Source organism: Conger conger, chromosome 10 (genome assembly GCF_963514075.1).
Source record: "Conger conger chromosome 10, fConCon1.1, whole genome shotgun sequence".
NCBI lineage: Eukaryota > Metazoa > Chordata > Actinopteri > Anguilliformes > Congridae > Conger > Conger conger.
The window spans coordinates 18,531,795-18,552,551 of record NC_083769.1 but is presented as its reverse complement, the minus strand read 5'-3'; the positions used below and the strand labels follow the sequence as shown (position 1 = coordinate 18,552,551).

The 20,757-nt window shown below is 42.2% G+C and overlaps 1 protein-coding gene across 1 annotated transcript; it reads left to right on the top strand.

The window, feature by feature from the left end:
* Window positions 1-224: 224 nt before the first annotated feature.
* LOC133139487 (protein FAM43B-like) lies at window positions 225-1,598 on the top strand. Its single transcript, XM_061259067.1, has one exon. The coding sequence runs from the start codon at window positions 630-632 to the stop codon at window positions 1,596-1,598; it is 969 nt and encodes a 322-aa protein (XP_061115051.1). The 5' UTR covers window positions 225-629.
* The last annotated feature ends 19,159 nt before the right edge of the window (window positions 1,599-20,757 follow it).

Below are 20,757 nucleotides of genomic sequence, written 5' to 3'. Positions count from 1 at the left end.
TTTTTTTTTCAGGCTTTCAGAATTTAGGCAGACCGTGCTCGGCTGGTAGCTTTCGTGATTGTGTAGGCTCATGTAGCTTTTTATTGACAGGGGTATTACACTGTATCCATGGTGATAGCTGATGATGGTTTTTATATCACTGCTTTCTACAGGTTTTTCTCTTTTTCTAAAAGAGAAAAAGTGTCACTAGCTGACTCCTGTGCCACCTCAATCGATGAGAGGAATCAGTCCCCAAAGGCAAAGCCCCCTTCTCATTTCCTCAAGCAGCGGGAGAAGAAAAGCTTTTTTTTTTTTTAAAGAGAGGTGCGGAGCAGCCGCCGGAAAAGGTGAGGGATGAAGGAGTTAAGGAGAAGGTTCCGGAGCTCGGAGCGCGGAGCTGGGCTGCGTTCTGCAGGCGGGAGAGGAGGAGGAGGAGGAGCGAGCGAACGGGCGAGTGAGTGAGCGAGCGAGTAGAGGAAACCAGCTGGCTGGAGCTCTCAGCTCTCACTCGCGCTTTCGCCTGTGAGTGAGCCGGAGCTTTTCCTCCGTCTGTCAGTCTCTCTCTCTCTCTCTCTCTCTCTCTCTCTCCCTGTCCCTCTGTATCATTCAGCGCCTGTAGGGGGACTCCTTCCCTCCCGCATGCCCCAGCCATGCTGCCCTGGAGAAGGAGTAAGTTTGTCCTGGTGGAGGACGAGGCCCGGGGGAAGCCCAAGAGCCTGAGCGTGGGGCTCAGCTACCACAGCATCCTCTCATCCCTGGTGCGCTCCTGCCCCGACCTCCTGCCGGACTGGCCCCTGCAGCGGCTGGGCGCCATCTTCCGTACCAAGCGGCAGAAGGTGGAGCTCAACAAGGAGGAGCCCACCTACAGCGTGCGTTACCTGGGCAATGCCGTCACCCTGACGGCCAAGGGCGAGGGCTGCACGGACGACGCCGTGGCCAAGATCTGGAGCCGCAGCGACTACGGCGGCCAGAGCACCAAGATGAAGCTGACGGTGGGGGCCCAGGGCATCCGCATGAACCTGGAGGGCTCCAAGGGCTCCAAGAAGCCCAGCCAGCTCTACTTCCTCCACCGCATCACCTACTGCGCTGCCGACCCCCGCCGGCCCAAGATCTTCGCCTGGGTCTACCGTCACCAGATAAAGAACAAGGCGGTGGTGCTGCGCTGCCACGCCGTGCTGGTCACCCGGGCGGAGAAGGCCCGGGCCATGGCCCTCAGCCTGTACCAGACCTCGGCCTCAGCCTTCAGCGAGTTCAAGAGGCTCAAGCGCCAGAGCGACTCCCGCCACTGCCAGCAGCAGGCGCTAGGCGGGGACGCCGTGCCCCTCGTGCCGCTCCGGAGGCTGCTGAACGGGCAGTGCCACTACCGGCCGCCCCCGGACAGGCCTCGAGCCGGGACACGCCTGTGCTCCATCGTGGAGGAGGAGGAGGAGGAGGACGAGGAGGAGGAGGGTGGGGAGGGTGACGGGGAGAACATGAAGGGGCTGGGGTCTAACGGTCGCCCCCCTCGACCGCCTGAGAAGGACGTGGGGAGGATTGTCCACGGGCTGGATGCCTGCAGCATCGGTGGGAGCAGAGGCAGGTCGCTCAGCAGACAGATCGGCGTCAGCAGACTCTTGTGAGGGGGGAAAATTGGCAGGCTTTCATCCCTCTTTCGGTGAACTCGCACCAGAACAGTTTCTCTTTCTAATCCCCCGAGAACTCGCCCACCCCCTCTCCCCAGAACTGCTTTTCCACTTTTCTGGCACCTCCTCAGGATAGGAATTCCAAGGAGACAGGAACTAATTTTCCCTTTTATTTTCTCCTCTCGGAAGCTGGCAGCTGTCCCGTGTACCAGTCGGATGTTTCTGGAAGGGCTGGAATGTTTGAACTGACAATAGCACAAAGCAGGGAACCACTGGTCTCAGAAACGGTATCTGGAATCAGACTACAGACAGAAAACTGTTGGTTGACTCGACGCACGTCTAGCCCACCTGGCAAGGCTTACATTTAGCGGCAGACCAAATGTGAGACGTGCTTTTTGTCATAGTTATTTGTATATTTTTAACAGTGCACATGCTATTTATTGCCTGATGGGTTTTTTTTTTTTGGCATGATACATACTCCCATCCGGATATTTTTAAGAGGGATAATTTTGAATTTTATTGCAACTGTTGTCATTTTCCCCATCTGATTTCAAGTGGTAACATGCAGAGTGCGTAATCAATGCTGAGGAAAAAGTCTAATATCATTTCACTGGAACCAGGGAACTGTTTCCACTAATGAACTAAGCCATTATTCAGGAATTGACCCATGGAGCCGACATGTTTATAGCTACTGTTTGTTAGTGCTCTCCAATCATGTGCATGACAACTGTCCCATTGCAATATCACATTTTGTTTGTGTTTTTTGATGTGCACCTTTACTAGAAGGAGTGTTTTAGCTCTACACTGTGATACTTATACGACTGAGAAGCGCAAATGTGACTGGTTTGCATTAATCCTCACAGTTTAATGCAATAAAGTGTGATGGTTTGAAAAGATGTTGAATTCTCATTTTTCCTCTTTAAACTCGTGTGGTTTTTGGAAATGTTCTTAAACATCACCTCTGCGGCCGAAAGGCTGTCTCTCCATCTTCCTCCGAGAGGAAAATGCAAGTTTAGTAGCTTACATTGATTGGCTGCGCTACTGCCAGATCCCTGTTTCCAGCAGTTAATTGCAGAGGCGTTCGGGTGCATTGATCCAACGGGGTTGAGCTCATCAGGGCTTCCTTCATCTCTGGTACATGTGTACATATTCCCGCTTTAATAGCATGTGGTCTTTGTGAACGAGAGGAGATTTAGGATGTTTCCAGAGGTTTGATAGTTTATGATGCAATCTAGCTGAAACACTGCAAATTAAGCAGAGTATTGTTCATTAAAAAGGCATGCATACATTTTTCAGCAAAACAGAAGGTCACAGTTAAAGGCAAATACTCCTCTCCCAGTCATTAGAATTTACCAGAAAGTACAGACATAGGTTTTATTTTTTTCATTGAACTTCCAGGTTAGAGCAAATTAGATTTGTGGCATGTGCTGGTAAAAGACAGACAGCCATGTCACGGTAATGGAATGGCAGATCGTTCCTCTCAGTTGGCCCAAGGTGGATCATATGGTAATTGACCACTCAGCCCATATTTCTGACTGAAACAATTAATCAGGAGATTGAATTGCTGAGAGAGAGAAGCCCAGAAAGCAAACAGGACATTCAATGTGAAGGTCAGAATATTACTACATTCCCCCAAATCATATGATATTTCAGAGTATAACTGTAAACACAATCCCAAAATGTTACAAATACTCAGTGAGCACTTTATTAGGTATTTTTTAGACTTATTGGACTTCTGCAGCTGTAGCCTATCCACTTAAAAGCGATACGTTGTATGTTCAGAGATAATCTGCATACCACTGTTGTAATGTGTGGTTATTCGCGTTACTGTCTCCTTCCTGTCAGCTTTGACCAGTCTGGCCCTTCTCCACTGACCTCTCTCATTAACAACGTGGTTCTGTCTGCACAACTGCTGCTCATTGGAGGTTTTTTTGTTTTTTGCACCATTCTCTGCAAACTCTTGGGACTGTTGTGCATGGAAATTATGGAAATTAATATTTATATCTTGTTCCGTTTCTGATAAATTAAATATACATAGGCTTCTATATACATAGGCTTACTTGTTTTTTCTTTTAGCATTTATGTTCTGGCATTGATTGGTTAGCAGACAGGTGCCAGTGTAATAAAATTAGCTTTGTGTCAAACTCTTTGTTCTTGGTAATACATCTGACAGAACACTTGCTGCTTTTCTGCATTTGTGTTGGTTACACTCCAGTCAAGCCTGTGATTTTATGTACTGTAGGACACTGCCATTAATAATTGGCTCACTTACAGATTCACATATCTGACAAAAGCCCAGATCTATAGCTTATGGCCAGGACCACAAATAAAAGTTAAAGAACTACATTTCTCTCCAAATATCAAACAATATTTGAGGGGACCATGTCTAGATTTTAATTTGTCTTTGAATAACGGCATTAACCCAGACAACAAAGACTGCTGAATTCACTGTTATTTGCACTGTGTGTTTTTGAGACTGACTGAAACAGCACTATACATGGCTGAGTGTGTTTGTGTGTGCGCATGTGCACGTGTGTGGGGCGGGGTGGGGGTAGCTAGGCAAGACCGCTTGGTCTTTTCAGAGGACTTTGAGATGTGTAATGCAATATATTCCCATACTATTTTCCATGGACTTGAGTTTATGAAGTGCCAAATTGGACTTTCTAAATGACAAGTTTCTCTTCAGCTCCGATCACTCACTCCCACAAACCGGATAGGGCTTTTAATGAAAAATTAATGAAGTCAAAAGTGCTCATTGCCTTTGTTGTGCTCATGTTTACACGGAAACTCAACCCACCACAGGAACAGAATCAGCATTGAAAATGTTTTTGAGCAGGAACATATCCACGGTGCGCTTGGCTGATGATAGCGTTTTGCGTGACTTTGAATAACCAGAAGCCGCGGGGGTGAGCTCGTGTCTGGCAGGCATGCGTTTGCAGGGAAACACAAACAAACGTGCAGATGGTGTTCGTGCATCCTTCATACCGCCAGGCTCCCAACACTCTCTCGCTCTCTGTTTCACTCTGATGAATCTCAAATAGCCCTTGGCATCGAGGTCCCGGGGGGGGGGGGGTCAACGTCAATATGGACCTCAGTATGGACCTTTGGCCAGTCCCACTGCACTCTGTGGGGGAGTGCTGTGATGTGATCAGTATTAGATACGGGCCTTTATCTTAGCGGTACCCTGCCAACAAATTATAATTTGGTACATTCCGTCTCTCTTATGCTCAGGATAGCTAGTGTGACCTATATATTTTATCTGTATCTGTACCTTCCGTGGCCTTGAGTAGAGGTGCCTGTCGAAAAGGAGTGTGTTGCAAAATGGCTATAAATCTATTGTTTAAGCAGAGAGGACGGTCTGTCCTTTTTGCTTTATTGAGACAGGAGAGGGGAACAGATAGAGATGGGATTACAGTACAGAAAGAGTCATGGTGAGGAACAGCTCTCTCAGTGGCACGAAGGGATTTGTATACGGGTTGGGAGTTGACAGTCCTACAGATTGTGTCACCTGGTCTCCCTGTATTCTCGAAGTACCAATCACAGTCATGCGTATTCAAATATGTCTGAATGCAATGAGAAAATAGCTGATGTGTCTGCAGCTGGAGCCCTGTTTTAGTTTCATTTGAACCATCGCCTCCATGAAACTTTCTAAATCCATTCACCACCCTAGTATCCTCCTGTAAAATACAGCTATTCCAGCTGCTCACATGCTGGTCTAGCTGGGAATTAACAGATCAACCAGTATGGCCAATCTGGTCATAAGCTGGTCTAGCTGGGTATGAGCTGGTCAACCAGGTAGTGCTAGCTTCTCTGTTTCAAAACCTAGCTTGAGCAGTTTTTTTCAGCAGGGTACAATGGAGGTGGGGAAGGGGGGCATTAAGATATCAGACCTGGGTGGGCTGATTATTACTTGGCCAATTAGAAATCACTATGGTAAATAGACTATTCTTAAAGTGAGCACCAGCATATTAAATAATTATTTTTGGCTGGAGTTCCAGAATTAAAAATGTGGGCCATGGAGCCTCCATCTGTGGGTGTCATTTATAAAGCAGTGACAGGTATTTTTTATGCACTCTCTCAAGACTGGAAAATTACCAGCTGACTGGAAGGGAGGTAATGTAATACCAATAGAAGAGAGGGCAGGGGGAGGGGGAATATTGATCCTGCACTGCAGTCCTGTCAGTTTAACTTGCATCTAGCGTAAAATACGACAATCTATTGTTGGAGACGATGGATTATTCTGGTAATAAAACAGCTTCTAATACCGGTACCGGTCAGCAGCCCTACAGAGTGAAGCACAACTAGCTCTAGCTCCGCCCTGGGAAGGGTAGGGCAACGCACCAGTGACCCCTACTGGTCAGTCAGTCCCCCTTACATGACCTGCCTATGACGTCTGTGCACGACAAGGCCAGCGTGCGAACAGCAGCATGATGAAAGGCGGCGTCGGGCTTAGGAGGCCAGTACGTGCTTGTCGGCACTTTCCCAAATTCACAACGGAGGACGGGAGGAGTGTTGCAGAGTGAGCATGTTTGGCGATTCCAAGGGGAAAAGCATTATATTGAAAAATACAGTGGCTGGGTCCCAATCCATCCTGCTCCTCTTTGTTATAAAGCCCCACGCAAGAAATTAATTGTCCAAATGAAGTCAATGCAAATTTCGGAAGTGATTTCAGAGTGGGTTACCTGCATGGAAGAACACAAAGACAAACAGTAGGTGGGATTTTTTCGGTGTGCCCACAGAAGTGGAGGCCCACAGGGGGCATTGTTGGGAGCTTGTTCTTCTGTTTGGGACTTTCCCTTGTCTGCATAAATGACCTTCATAGGGACAGACATGAGCAATTGGTTCATTTTGTAGATACAAAACTCCAGGGTTTAGCAAACAGTTTGAAATCCCCAAAAGTAGTCCAAGAATGTGGCACTTGGCATTTGTAAAGTTAAATAAAAAATGAGGGAAAAAAAAGAATGTCTTAAGATTTAGACTTCGTAATCTACTAGTCCCACCAGGAGGTCGGGTCATAGTATGAAGTCAGTATGCTGTGACTTATAGAAAAAGTATTATTAATTCATAGCATAATTAATTGATGTTATGCAATGCCTGATGCTATGTCTTACAGTTTCTGATGATTTTACCACTAGAGCAAGGGATGAAAATGAGTTTAAGGTAAATTGCACACTGATATCAGGAAGTATTTTTTTACACGGAAAACTAGTTTTGAAAGCAGTTGGTCAGGTCATAAAGAAGAGACAGAGAGACAGGTGTTCAAGTCCAGGCTTGACACAGTGCTGGATACTTTATGTAGATAGAGGTCTGTGGGCATATTGTGAGCCCAGATTGCCTGTTGTAGTCATTATGTATTCTTGTGTTGTTATCAATGCACCCATCCATTCCAGAAAGTTCCAGAAGCACAGTAATAATGAGCCTGGGTTAATCTGAAGTGGCAGACAGAGTGAATCAGAGATGGAGAGGAATACAGAAGAATGAGAACATATTTTCCATTTCGGACAAAGCCTATCTGAATTAATACTTCATCACAAATCATATTATACTATTGAAACTGTACCATTATATGCTACATTTGCAGTCATAAAAAAACAAACCTTACAGTAACTCCATGCATACCCATTGTCAAATGTCTAGATTGTCAAACTAGACTGTAACAGAAACAAATACAAAACACAAACACAAACAGTGGTTACAGGTAATCAATGCATTGATGACAAGAGTGTACCTGTTTTAAATGATAGAGGGAGCACATTTTTTTATAAATGTTTGCGACAGCATTGTGTGCACTGAAATGACATGTATGTCCAATCTGCACAATAATTCCATGCAACAATGACATTAATCTGTTAAATTAATTTTAGTTACAGTACAGTATGGCATGCATTGTGATATTTGTTCTGCTAAACAAAGATGAAATATGAAATGTACATTCTGAATTTACGTACTATTTATAATTATTCACTCTCGTAAATAATTGTAAATATCAAAAACAGGTAGGTTTCCATACGGTTTCTTATAGAAGGTTATTAATTTAATAATTTGATATTATGGGTGTATTAAATTGTGTTAGTCAGTTATGGTATTAAATGTTGCTCCTTCTGAAAGACTCCAAATTAAAAATTTTATGACTATAGTAAAGTTTTAGAGTTACAAAAAAAAAAGAAGAAGAAAAAAAAGGATTTAACCAAGCAGATAATGAGAATGAGAAACAGTGAGGAATAAGCAGTCTGACAGCATGCAGCCTGTTTCTGAATCCAACCTCAGAGTAGGCGGTTTCAAATACAGGTAGATTGTTGACTCGATTATTTCTCTCTATGTGTGCTCTAAATTGGACCCCAGGAAAAAAAAAACATGAAATGTCTACCTGAGTCGAGTGGCTCATTAGAAAGCCTCAATATTTTGGTTATGCAACACGGTCATAAATAGAGCAAAATGTACCATCCCATAAGATTCAGCTCAATACATGAGGAAGGAGCTACAGAGGCAGTGGGTGATTGCGCTACAGAGCAATACTCTACACAAGATGCCCAAGAAGGTCAACGAAACTGAAAAATAAAGAGATTTTCCTTGTGTGTTGAATATTGTCCTTCTGAATACTGCAGGAAGGCTCATTGTACCAGAATATGAATTGACTCTGATACACCAATTTTAAGAGCATGCTAATTATGAGCTTATCTGAATAATTTTGATATACCTTGGGGTCAAAACACCAAAAGAACCCGAGTGTTCCCTGCTTACTTATTCATGGAGGCCTAGGGGATTCAAAACATCCATAGTTCCACTGCATTTATGTCTAAATATCTTTCATCTAAAAAAATAAACCAAGCACAAGCCATCGATCTATGAATTGCTCTTAGCAAAACTCGAGCTGCACAGTACATTCTCTCAGGTTGAAAAGTTGAATCTCTCTCTCTCTCTCTCTCTCTCTCTCTCTCTCTCTCACACACACACACACACACACACACACACACACTCATTTGGCATTTCTCCAGGATCCTGGTTCAGAGTCCCAGTTCATCTTTAAGAGCTCTTTTCAACCAATTAAATCATTCTGGTGTCTCATTTTATTGGTCATCATTCTAATTGTCCAATTAGATCGCAGAGAGCTAATCTAGCAGTCCTGGGTATCCGGGAGGCCTTCCCAAGCTTCAGTCATTCACAGTGAAAGTCTCATAAATATTTGAATAAGATATTTGCATTTGCATCGGTTGAATTCATACCTGCAGTGCAGTTCTTTTTACAAATATATATATATATATATACATATATATTATATTTATATATATATACACTGGATTTAACAGCCCCGTATAATGTGTAAAACACCGAAGTGCTTGGTTCAACAGATGGAAATCTTGATTTGTTTGCAGATTCCTCCTTACTCCATGACCAGAAGTATTGCTGAGACCAAAAAGAACTTATATCAAATGCAGTTTTATTTAATGTTCTTTTTTATGGCGCAAGTTCCATTTCTCTTCAGACTCAAAGTTATTGTGCGACCAACTGAACTGTTCACACCTCAGCAAGCATCTCACAGAAATATGCTGCTGGCATACTTTCACACCGTTGAGGGTGGGGGTGCTCTTCAGCATTAAAAAAAGACTTGCATATTTACTTATGTTAGTCCTCCAGGACAGAATTTATTCACATCTCTATTATACAAATTCCACAACAGAACGGGCAGGTGACAAACTTTTATTTGTTCCCTCTCTCTCTGCCACTCCATATTGTACCCATCATTCTTTCCATTAGAGTGCCTAATTAGAAAATCAATAATGTGAAAAACAGTTACATTTTAAATTTACCACAGTCCCTGCTTTGCATGCAAATTGGTAGACCATCTTGGTATTGAGAAAAGGAATTGTAACACCCTTTCCTTTTATTATGCTGCATAAAACCTCAACTCCCATGATTCCCTATGACCATGCTGATCCTGAAAAGACATCTTCCCTGTGTCTTATATTTTTTTTAAGTGTTTAAGGGTAATCCTATCTTGTTTTTTCATGGATTTCCCCTGCAAAGTGCATCAGAACTTTAATGTTCCCTCGCCTGGAAGCCATTGCATACATTTTATTGATTCACTTTTTTATTCCAGTAATATTTTCCCCCAGTCATGTGGCATGCAAGGACAGATTGGATATTTACTTGCAAGCAAACCTTCCTGAAGCGATGCTGTAAATAAGAATCACCTGTCTCCACAGAGGGAAAGGGGATATTTATTCCTCCCATATAGCTGCCGCAGATCACTTTCTGATCCACCCAAACATTACAGTCGCAGACATATTCAGATATTACTTGGCTCTCCTCGGTATGCCGATCACACCGCCTCCCCCACCTGCCTGTCCCCTCCTCCATCTCGTTTTTTGAGATGAGGGGAAGGCGCATACTGTGCTCCCATTCCTTTCCACGGGACACCGCTGCAATTAGGATAATGCGCCTGTCACAGCAGCGTGGGCTGGGGAGGGCTGCCGCTCCTCCTTGGCTGACTTACAGAGCCCCGGAGCCCTTCGGGGGCCATGGACGGCAGCAGCCTTTCCCCACAGGCACGCACACCCGGGCTGATTCGCAACCAGCTCCAGTGTCCTCAGCCGCCTCCACAAGGCCCTTATATAAGCCTAAGTTGCTTGGAGGAATTTGACTGCTGTGTCACTTTCCAAGATTTTCTTTTTTGTCTTATCTCGTTTTAAAAGATTTATTTCAATGAAAGTGTATCGATAAACAAAGTAAATAGATCTGCTTTTTGTCCGTTCAACTTTTATTTCTGCGTTTAATCCTCTCACCCGTGCCCCCACGCGGCATCATTGCTTGCAGCAAATATGAATAAATACCATAAATTAATTAAGCATTTGCCACTTAAAATCTGCTCCTGGAAAATAGTGCCCACAGAGTTGTGAAAGCTATTGCATTAGTGGCCTGAAGGCCCGGCCTCCATTCACTGTGTATTATCCAGCAGTGTATTCAGACCAGAGGAAGAATCATTTTTGGCAAGTTCATAATTTCTGCCCTGTTCTCAGCACAACCTCCTGTGGTGTTTTCATCCAACAGCCTCACCAAGGTCACTCCAGCAAGTCCAGCCAAGATGCGTTAGTTCACTTCCGTCTGCTGATGTCGCAAGTTCATTCACTGTGCTTTTTGTTTATGAAAGATTACGTAGTTTGGTACAACTGTGCCAGTCTTTCTGAAAGAGTTTGCATTTGCATTTACAATTCTCAAATGTTTCTCACATGTTTCAAATGAGCTTGATTTTGAAAAAAGTGCTTCTGAAAGAAAGTGAGTAGCAGGTAAATGTCCCTTTGTGCCCTGTCATTCTTTGACCTAATGAGAAAAATCCTTCATGCCGACGTTGCATTGAATTCTTTGCCCTGTTGCACAGAATGTAATCATTTTGACCAGTGTTTGTATTACCCATCTCTTCCTTCTTGATGGAGGGTTGTGCCTGACAGATGGGCAGTTTTGGCAGAACTTCAGTCATGGATGCGCATGCTGTGAAGTGGTGCTGTGCGGGTGTGCCCGCCTTTGCCCATAACTCAATGAACCTGGCCGCCAGACTCCGCCGCGCGCCGTAGTACATTACACACTGCCTTTCCTCAGTGTGTCAATACTGCAGAGTTCTGTGCAGGTTCTATAGAGCTCCATGTCAATACTGCAGAGTTCTGTGCAGGTACTATAGAGCTCTGTGTCAATACTGCAGAGTTCTGTGCAGGTACTATAGAGCTCTGTGTCAATACTGCAGAGTTCTGTGTAGGTACTATAGAGCTCTGTGTCAATACTGCAGAGTTCTGTGCAGGTACTATAGAGATCCGTGTCAATACTGCAGAGTTCTGTGTAGGTACTATAGAGCTCCGTGTCAATACTGCAGAGTTCTGTGCAGGTACTATAGAGCTCTGTGTCAATACTGCAGAGTTCTGTGTAGGTACTATAGAGCTCCGTGTCAATACTGCAGATTTCTGTGCAGGTACTATAGAGCTCTGTGTCAATACTGCAGAGTTCTGTGCAGGTACTATAGAGCTCCGTATCAATACTGCAGAGTTCTGTGCAGGTACTATAGAGCTCTGTGTCAATACTGCAGAGTGCTGTCTAGGTACTATAGAGCTCCGTGTCAATACTGCAGAGTTCTGTGTAGGTACCATAGAGTTCTGTGTGTCAATACTGCAGAGCTCTGTGTCAGTAGTAATATAGAGTTCTGTGTGTCAATACTGCAGAGGTCTGTGTAGGTACCATAGAGTTCTGTGTGCCAATACTGCAGAGTTCTGTGTGCCAATACTGCAGAGTTCTGTGTAGAGTTCTGTGTGTCAATACTGTGTAGGTACTATAGAGTTCCTCCATGATACACGCTGAATTTTCACAAGCTAGCTAAGTTAGTATATCAACTATCGATAGCTAAGGTAAGGATGCTGATTTATCCAATGATCATTTTTGCTAGCTAGCTAGCTAGCCAAGTTAAGTATAATGTCCTTATGAAAGGAAACTAGCTAGCTAATGTTATCGATAACCTCACCTAACATTAGCTAGCTAGCTAAATTAATATAACGAGAAATATTTGCATTGTCTTGCCTGGAGGCCAGTGGTGCAAACTAAAGGGGTTAAAGGGGAGGGATACGGAGAATGGTTATCCTTGTGTGACACACTATGAGGAGAACATTCTCAACTGGTTTAAAATAGGACGATGCATTTAAAATGCTTACTTCTCCAAAACTAAAGAACGGACATTTTTAATTACATCGTGTTTCTTCAGTGCCCTCTGTTCTGGCCTTCGTGCCTAGGGGTCTCCCCCTAGTGAGCATTGTTCTAGCTACTTAATGTTAGTTACAGTCTTCATTTTGTTTTGAGAGAACGTGTGTGTGCAGTTCTAGTACAGTTTCTTATGATGAAGTCTTGGAGACATGTCTGTAAGTATTGGAATACATTGTGTTTAGTGCATCAAGGCAACTATTTTCTATTCCATCCATCCATCCATCCATCATCACCCGCTTATCCGGAGTCGGGTCGCGGTGGCAGTAGGCAAAGCCTGGTATTCCAGGCGTCCCTCTCCCCGGCAACGCATTCTAGCTCCTTCTGGGGGATCCCGAGGCGAGATATATATAATCGAGGAGATATATAATCTCTTCAGCGGGCTCTGGGTCTACCTCGGGGTCTCCGCCCAGTTGGACGAGCCCGGAAAACCTCCAAAGGGAGGCGCCCGGGAGGCATCCTGATCAGATGCCCGAACCACCTCAATTGGCTCCTTTCGACGATTTTCTATTGTGTTTTGTAATCAAACTCAAACAGTACCATTTTGAGTAATTTTAGTAAAGTTATTATTCATGCTAACTGGAGCTAGCAGTGTGCTAATCGATTTACATTGAAATAGCTAGCTAAACTTTCCATGCTCTGTCAAGTGTATTGGTAACTGTAAGCTGTGTTTATTGCATTTTATAGATACAGGATATTGGTGCCTTGTGTGTCAGGCTTATTTGGTATGTTGTACTTGAATGATGACACCGAAGATCTGATGTAGTATAATGTGTTTTATTTCTCTATTGTTATTTCAGTTTTACAAAACAAAAAGGGTAAAAACTAAAACTGCACCAGTAAAGAGCTTAAACTTACCCAAGCCTCAAGCCTTTATTGGAGCCTTCATGTTGGCTAACTGTCTAGCTTGACACAGAAACGCCAAGTGAGGACAGAATACCCTCTTGCACATATTTTGCACATACAAACCAAGAAAGTGTGACTACGTATGTTTCTATGTCTCTCTGTCATTTTCGAATGTATTTGTGTATAATATACAAATAACATCTTCCAGTAGTGAATTGAAACAAATTCTGAAAAAAAGGACCTTGTGGATGGAGCAGGCGATAGTGGTGGGGTCTTTCAGAGTGAGCTAGAGCATGGCCCATTCCCTCAGCAGAGCTTACAAACTCAAACGGAAGGGCCAGCGGAATAGCACTCGTTAAAGTGTCTACAGGAATTCTCCTGGCTTATGAAATGTGAGGGTACGCCGGGCCTTATCGATCCAAGGATCAGATTCTGCACAGGGCCAAGTGCAAAAACACCCTCCTCGATCCCCCTCACCACCATCCCCCAAGCTCTGCCCTCCAGAATGGGAAAATCCTTCCCATTAATCTGCAAACTCCCTTATTTATTGTGCTCCTGTCAGTTTAATTTACGTCCCGCTGGTGAAGGAGAGGCTGCTGACATTGGTCCTGTTAGTGTATGTTTTGTCAGCCGTCTCCCGCTGGGGTGGGGTGTCAGATCCGTGCAGTCCTACAGCGCACGAGGAGGGAATATCGATCGGAACGAGGGAAACCATCGACGTTTCACTGTCACTCAAACGCTTGACAGAGCGGGTCACATGAGAGGGGGGTTTTGTTTGTTTGTTTTTGTTGTTGTTCAAAGCGACAGCATACAGCACTACAGCAATTTGCAAAAGCTACAAATATGCAAGAATGTGTGAGATTATTGTAAACAGTGTATCTCTGGGAATACACTACGTATCTGTCCCTTTCAAATAAACTGCCTGTCAGTGCGCCAGTGAGAGCTATATTTTCTGCATGGTCAGTTCTGAAAAGGAAGACTTATGGCTTCATACACTTTGATTTACATGAGCCTTCCAGTGCAGGGAGCAGGAGGTGAGTTGATTGCACATTCACCCTCTGGTGCTGAGGTCTCTAGGGTACAGGTATTGATTTACTTGAACGGGGCCATGACTTCCTGGTGCAGCTGTCAATTGGGAAAGCTATGGGGCCCTTTTCAAGCATGGCAGCCATTTTAAAAAGGAATCATTTTTTAACTCAGTATGTACTGAACTGTGAATGGTAGCCTACATACTAAAACTAAATTTAAATTTGCCAATTGAGCTGAACTCCCTCCCCCTCGCTATCCCTATTGGTGTGCGCACTGCCCTGACTCGTTCTCACCCCCCCCAGGTGCTGTAGGAATAGCCTAATGTCAAGGCATTTCACCAAATTATAAAGCACAAGCATCAGGCATATTTGCATATTTGCACTTCACTAGGCGATACAAACAGAATGTTACATATTTTCACTGTAGGAATTGCAAATACATGATATTAAATCATTGATACGGAAGTGCTTCAGTTGTCCGAATGAACAACTCAAACTTGACATACGGAATGTCATGAATGTACCAAAAGACTTAAATGTGCTGTAACCCTAACCCTAGCTGTAGCCTACATTCAGTGAAACATAAGTGTTTATGTTTTTGAAAACATAATGTGACAGGGGTGATTATGACGTTTCAGTCAGGACTACAATATACATCTACACAGTACATCTCCCCTTCTAAACAGGGGAGTACCAAAACCCCCCAACACAGCAGACCATCCAGTTGTCAAAGCCCTATACTATGTGTACAGCAGAGTACCTGCTGCTTCCTGATAGATCAGGATGACCAGGCTGATATCCCCCATCAGAGATTGACCACAAACTGTGATCCTGGATTAGACGCAGGTCATGCAAACTTTGTTACAATGTCAGGAATAATTCCCTTTAATGCGATTAATTTAGGGTTTTGAGAATGGGATTCAATGTTTCCCAAGCTTTGGGTTTCACCTGCTAATTCAGGAAGTAAACAACCATTAGGTCTCATGAATATGATATGCAGCTCTGTTCAAAATGGGGCACAGTTTTGCTGATGATATCATCACCTACAACATGCTGACATGCCACACAAGACCAACCGAGAAGCAAATCACAATTCAAGTTGGCACGTGACTATTATATAACACACTTGCTGGCATAAGAAAGCTTGCTAAATGGAGGGAAATTCTAAAAAGGCAGCCATAACCTTATGTCATTTTGTATTACTTTACATTTTCTTCATTTATATCTTTTCTTTTTTAGTACATATAAATGACTAGTCTTGTCAATGTGGTGCAGTATTAACCGATACACAGACTATATCATCTCTGTACAGCATCATTTAACGTTTATGAGCAGAAAGACATAGGCTACAATATGATCAGTGACATCTAAATGATTAATAATGGGAATAGCTGTTGAGCTACCCATCAGAAGATTTCGGTCCTTTTAAACTTAGTCTATGACGTGCGAAATCGAGCACATCCATCTAATTGAATAATGAATGTCCCCGTTTGATCAAAGGTCTATAAGCAGGAAGCTCTTAACAATACCATGAACACCACAGTGTTGCTGAATCTGGCACCACTGCGAGAGTTCACTTTACTTTCTGCCACAAAATTAATTGGATTCATTAACAGGATAATCAGCCTACCAATCCCAAGCAAAGACACCAATCAGCAGCAATAATGTAGGAATGAAATGGGCTACGGAATGTGAAATCAACCAGTTGTATCACAGTATTCATATAAGCCGTTTATATTTCTTGCCGATAATGTGCACGCATGATACAAATAAAGCTACAGAAAGAACGTAATGTGGCATAAAGAACGGCAGTCAATGGTAGTTCAAATGGTAGTCCGCGTCATTTCCAGTGTGCTCCGGAACCACAGCTGTCGCGGCAGCAAAGTTAACAATGCAATCATGATGTCAAGATTATAGATGCAATTTATGTATGAGCAGCTGGCCTGCATATTTCTGGCAGTAAAATCACCCCACAGTAAAACGAACCCAGTGACCAAAATATGCCAAACAAAGTCTCGTTCTTGGTGGCATTACTGGAACAGAAAGGCATTTCTCACAACAGCAACAGTATATTTATGAAGAAAGTACATTGATTAGTTTAGGCTTGTCCAGGGATCAGGAGATCAGATTAAGTGTTAACAATATGATAGTTTAAATCAAGCAGTCAGTGGGAGCCAATTCTATTAGCGACAACCGGTTGGAAAGATTACTAACAAATCATTTTAAACCAACAGAGTAAGGAGAATAAATTATTCTGGGTTGTGCAGCTGGCATTCGTTTGAAGTACCAGATGCCTCTTTGGTATTGCGCTCTTACTTTGCTTAACACCTGAACAACTTGGTGCAGAAATGCATTAAGCAGCAACTACCAATCCCTGAGCATAAATTCAACATGTATTTTGTAATTTTTTTAGCACAATTGTGCAAAACAAGCAAGGCAGCACAGTTGGTTTAAGAAAGGCATTCAAAGTGATGCGTGCGTGTGATTGGATGAATGAGTTGTGTTAATGTGTTTACTTGATTATGGAATGCGCTAATGGTGCTAATGGTATTGCTGAAGCTGACGGTAGAGTTCTCGAACAGAATTTGCTCTGCGCATTCCATGCACTCATTCATGACAATGCTGGTGATAATTTGAATTAATTAAATAGTGCTATGATAATATATTCCCATTATTTGGTCGCTAGAAATATATGAGCATATGTAAATCAAAGGCTATGAAGCCATAAGTCTTCCTTTTCAGACATTCAAAGCATTTCACTTTAATGAAATGCACAGTAGCTATGCTTGAGACATGGTATTAAAGTGCATGTATTTTTATGTCACTTACTTACATCCATGCCAGAAATAATTCAAACAAAATACTCAAGCCTTGTGTGTACATAGAGTGAGCACACATTTCATCAAGGTAGGTCCTTGACGGGTCCTTGATCTGTAAGCCAGCTCATTATTTTGGTCCTTAAATGAGTAGTTTTCTGAACCTGAAAGAACCAATTTATATAATGCATTCTGATTGTCTTTTTGGGATGCCGGTGGCAATAGCAGGAAATGCAAATTATGCATTCTTTGCTGACAAAAGGAGAAGGTATGAGTCATTGTTTGGCTGCCTCTCACCTTCTCTCTGGAGTAGTACTTCAAGTAAAGGAGATAGAGGTCATCATGATGTTCTCACCCATACCCATGCAGTCAAATTATTGGAACATTATCATGGATGTGATGGATGACATAGGGATTTTGTATGAATGTTACTTCATTTGTATACTCTATGGTGATAGAATGACACAATATACACTCAGTGAGTACTTTATTAGGTATTTATTAGACTTATTTTTAGACTTATTTAGTCTTCTGCTGTAGCCTATTTGACGTGTTGTGTGTTCAGAGACGCTCACCACTGTCACCTTCCTGTCAGCTTTGACCAGTCTGTCCTTTCTCCTCTGACCTCTCTCATTAACAAGACGTTTCTGCCTGGAGAACTGCTGCTCACTGGATGTTTTTTTGCTTTCCCCACCATTCTCTGCAAACTCTAGACTGTTGTGGATGAAAAGCAGTTTCTGAGATACTCAAACCAGCCTGGTACCAACAATCATTCCACGGTCAAAGTCAAACATTTCTTCCCTATTCTGACATTTGGTCTGAAAGACAACTGAACCTCTTGACCACGTCTGCATGCTTTTATGCATTTAGTTGCTACCACATGATTGGCTGATTAAACATTTGCATTGACAAGCTGGTGTACAGGTCTACCTAATAAAGTGATCACTGAGGTTATATAAAATAAAATAATTTAGACTAACCAATTGCAGTCCCTGAATTTTAACACTGTTCATTTTTCATAATTCTGTGATTTTCATGTTTAGTGGGGATGAATCAATGGGCTCCTACTTGCTGAAGGTGGGGACACATGGCCTCGAAAACTAACCATGTAGTAGATAAATAATTCAAAGACAATTGATAACAAGCCAACCCTGCAACCTTAAAGGGAAATCTAATCAGGAGCCTGCTGTTTCTCTTGTTGTACCTCTTTTTTATACAGTTGCTTGCTACATTGGGAGCAATAATTATTTGATCCCTTGCTGATTTTGTAGGTTTGCCCACTTACAAAGAATGGAACTGTGTAGAAATGTAATCATAGGTACATTTTAACATTGAGAGACAGAATATCACAAAATAATCCACAATAACAACATCATATAAATTTTATACATTTAAAATCATATTTTCACATGAAATAAGTATTTGGTCCATCGAACAATAGGACTTAATACTTGGTGGAGAAACCTTTGTTGGCAAGCACAGAGGTCAGACGTTTGTTGTAGTTTTTCACCAGGTTTGCACAGATCTTGGGAGGGATTTTGGTCGACTCCTCTTTGCAGATCCTCTCCAAATCCTCAAGGTTCCGAGGCTGTCGCTTGGCAACTCAAAGCTTCAGCTCCCTCCACAGATTTTCGATGGGATTTAGGTCTGGAGACTGGCTAGGCCACTCCAGGACCTTAATATGCTTCTTTTTGAGCCACTCCTTTGTTGCCTTGGCTGTATGTTTTGGGTAATTGTCATGTTGGAAGACCCATCCACGACCCATTTCCATTTCATTTTCTTGTAGCACATCCCAGCCTTGTGTAGGTCTACAATTTTGTCCCTGATGTCCTTAGACAGCTCCTTTGTCTTGGCCATGGTGGAAATGTTGGAATCTGATTGATTGTGTGGACAGGTGTCTTTTATACAGCTACATAACGATGTACCCGAGTTGACACAGGTGTTTTTGGTAATGAGTTGAGATTAGGAGTGCTTCTTAATGGAAAACTAACTGGTCTGTGGGAGCCAGAATTATTGCTGATTGGTATGGGATCAAATACTTATTTCATGCAAAAATACAATAATAAATTGATAATTTATATGATGTAGTTATTGTGGATTATTTTGTGATATTCTGTCTCTCAATGTTAAAATGTACCTATGATTAAAATTCTACACAGTTCCATTCTTTGTAAGTGGGCAAACCTACAAAATCAGCAAGGGATCAAATAATTATTGCTCCCACTGTATATAGCATAATATGCACCATTTGAACAGAAGGCCTTTATTCTTCATAACATGTAGCCTACATCTATTTCTGACAATGTGTGGCTTAAGAGGGTAAATAATCCTTCTAAAGGATCATTAAAATAAAACCGATTGTTAAAATTCTGGAGTTGCATTTGTGGTAGGAACTAAAATAAGACATTTTTTAATGGTATGGTGTTAATAATTTTATGATAAAATATGAATACAAAAATGAAATCATTACTTATTTAAGCACATAGTTGGTGTCTCACTTGAGAAGATCGAAAGTTGCAAAGCAGACAGAACCAGTACAGACATCACAAGCTTCTATGGTGTTCTATGACTATTCATGTGCCATTAGAGTTACCAGAGACTGTGACTAATGTGAGTGATTAATGCTCCAGTTAGGAGATTCAAATATTTCAGATAAATAAAAGAAAGCATGGCAACATGGTTAATAATGACTAAATAGGCCGTTCTATAAATATGCAAATTTCCAGGTGCAAAAATCACCATATTTGTTGAATGACCTATTTAGTCATCATGACATTCATATAGGGGTTTGCATAGGGGTTGAGCTGGGGTAAAATAACTTTATCTAAAAATAACTAATGTTATTTGTTATTTTTCATCAACACTGCTCTTTTTGCTCACTGGTGTTAATCATAATTAAACATACTTAATAATCTGTTTGTCAATAACACGGTACAGTCGTGCACTGTGCACACACAAACATCTGTTGCAAGGTGTAATGAGTAATTTGCGCACTGCACCCTGACTATAGTTCCCTGCTCTGAGTTCTTAATGAAACTGCCTGCTCACCACAACACAGGAGTTTGTGTTTCTGACCGCCGTTGTTGATGATATCCGTCCTTCAGTTCTGTGCTGACATTACCTTGGACACTCTTCCTCATAAAACATAAAAGTTCCTCATAAAAGTCTTCATCACTGAAGCTCCTGCCAAATACGGCCCAATAATCAATCCTCAGACAAAGTCACTGAGGTCTCATATTCTGGTCATCCTATCAATTATGTCATTCATACATAGCATTGATCATGCTGGGATGCAGGCTTATTTAAGAAATTTCATAAATGTTATTTTCTAAGAATCTAAGAAATTATTTTGTGAAATGACATTCATAACCACCACAATACAACCTCACAATGAATCAAATTCATGATGCAAGAGAGCTCTCATCCATTATGAGCTCATCAAATAAATCCAGGAAACACTTCTTTTGGCGTGATTGTCCATTTTTTTTATGTTGTCATGGTCTTGCTGTGTTTAAAATGTAAAATAATTGAAAGTAAAAGTACAAATGTATACATATTTTTACAAAGCCTTGAAGTAATTACCTTGAGGTGATGAGATTTTGTATTTTAATCTTAATTTATTTATACAGAATGCACACACATCGTGGCCCAAGAAATGTTATTATTAAAGCATCACATGACGAGACGTATCTCCACTATCAAAGGTTACCTCAAAAGAAATTTAGTGAATAT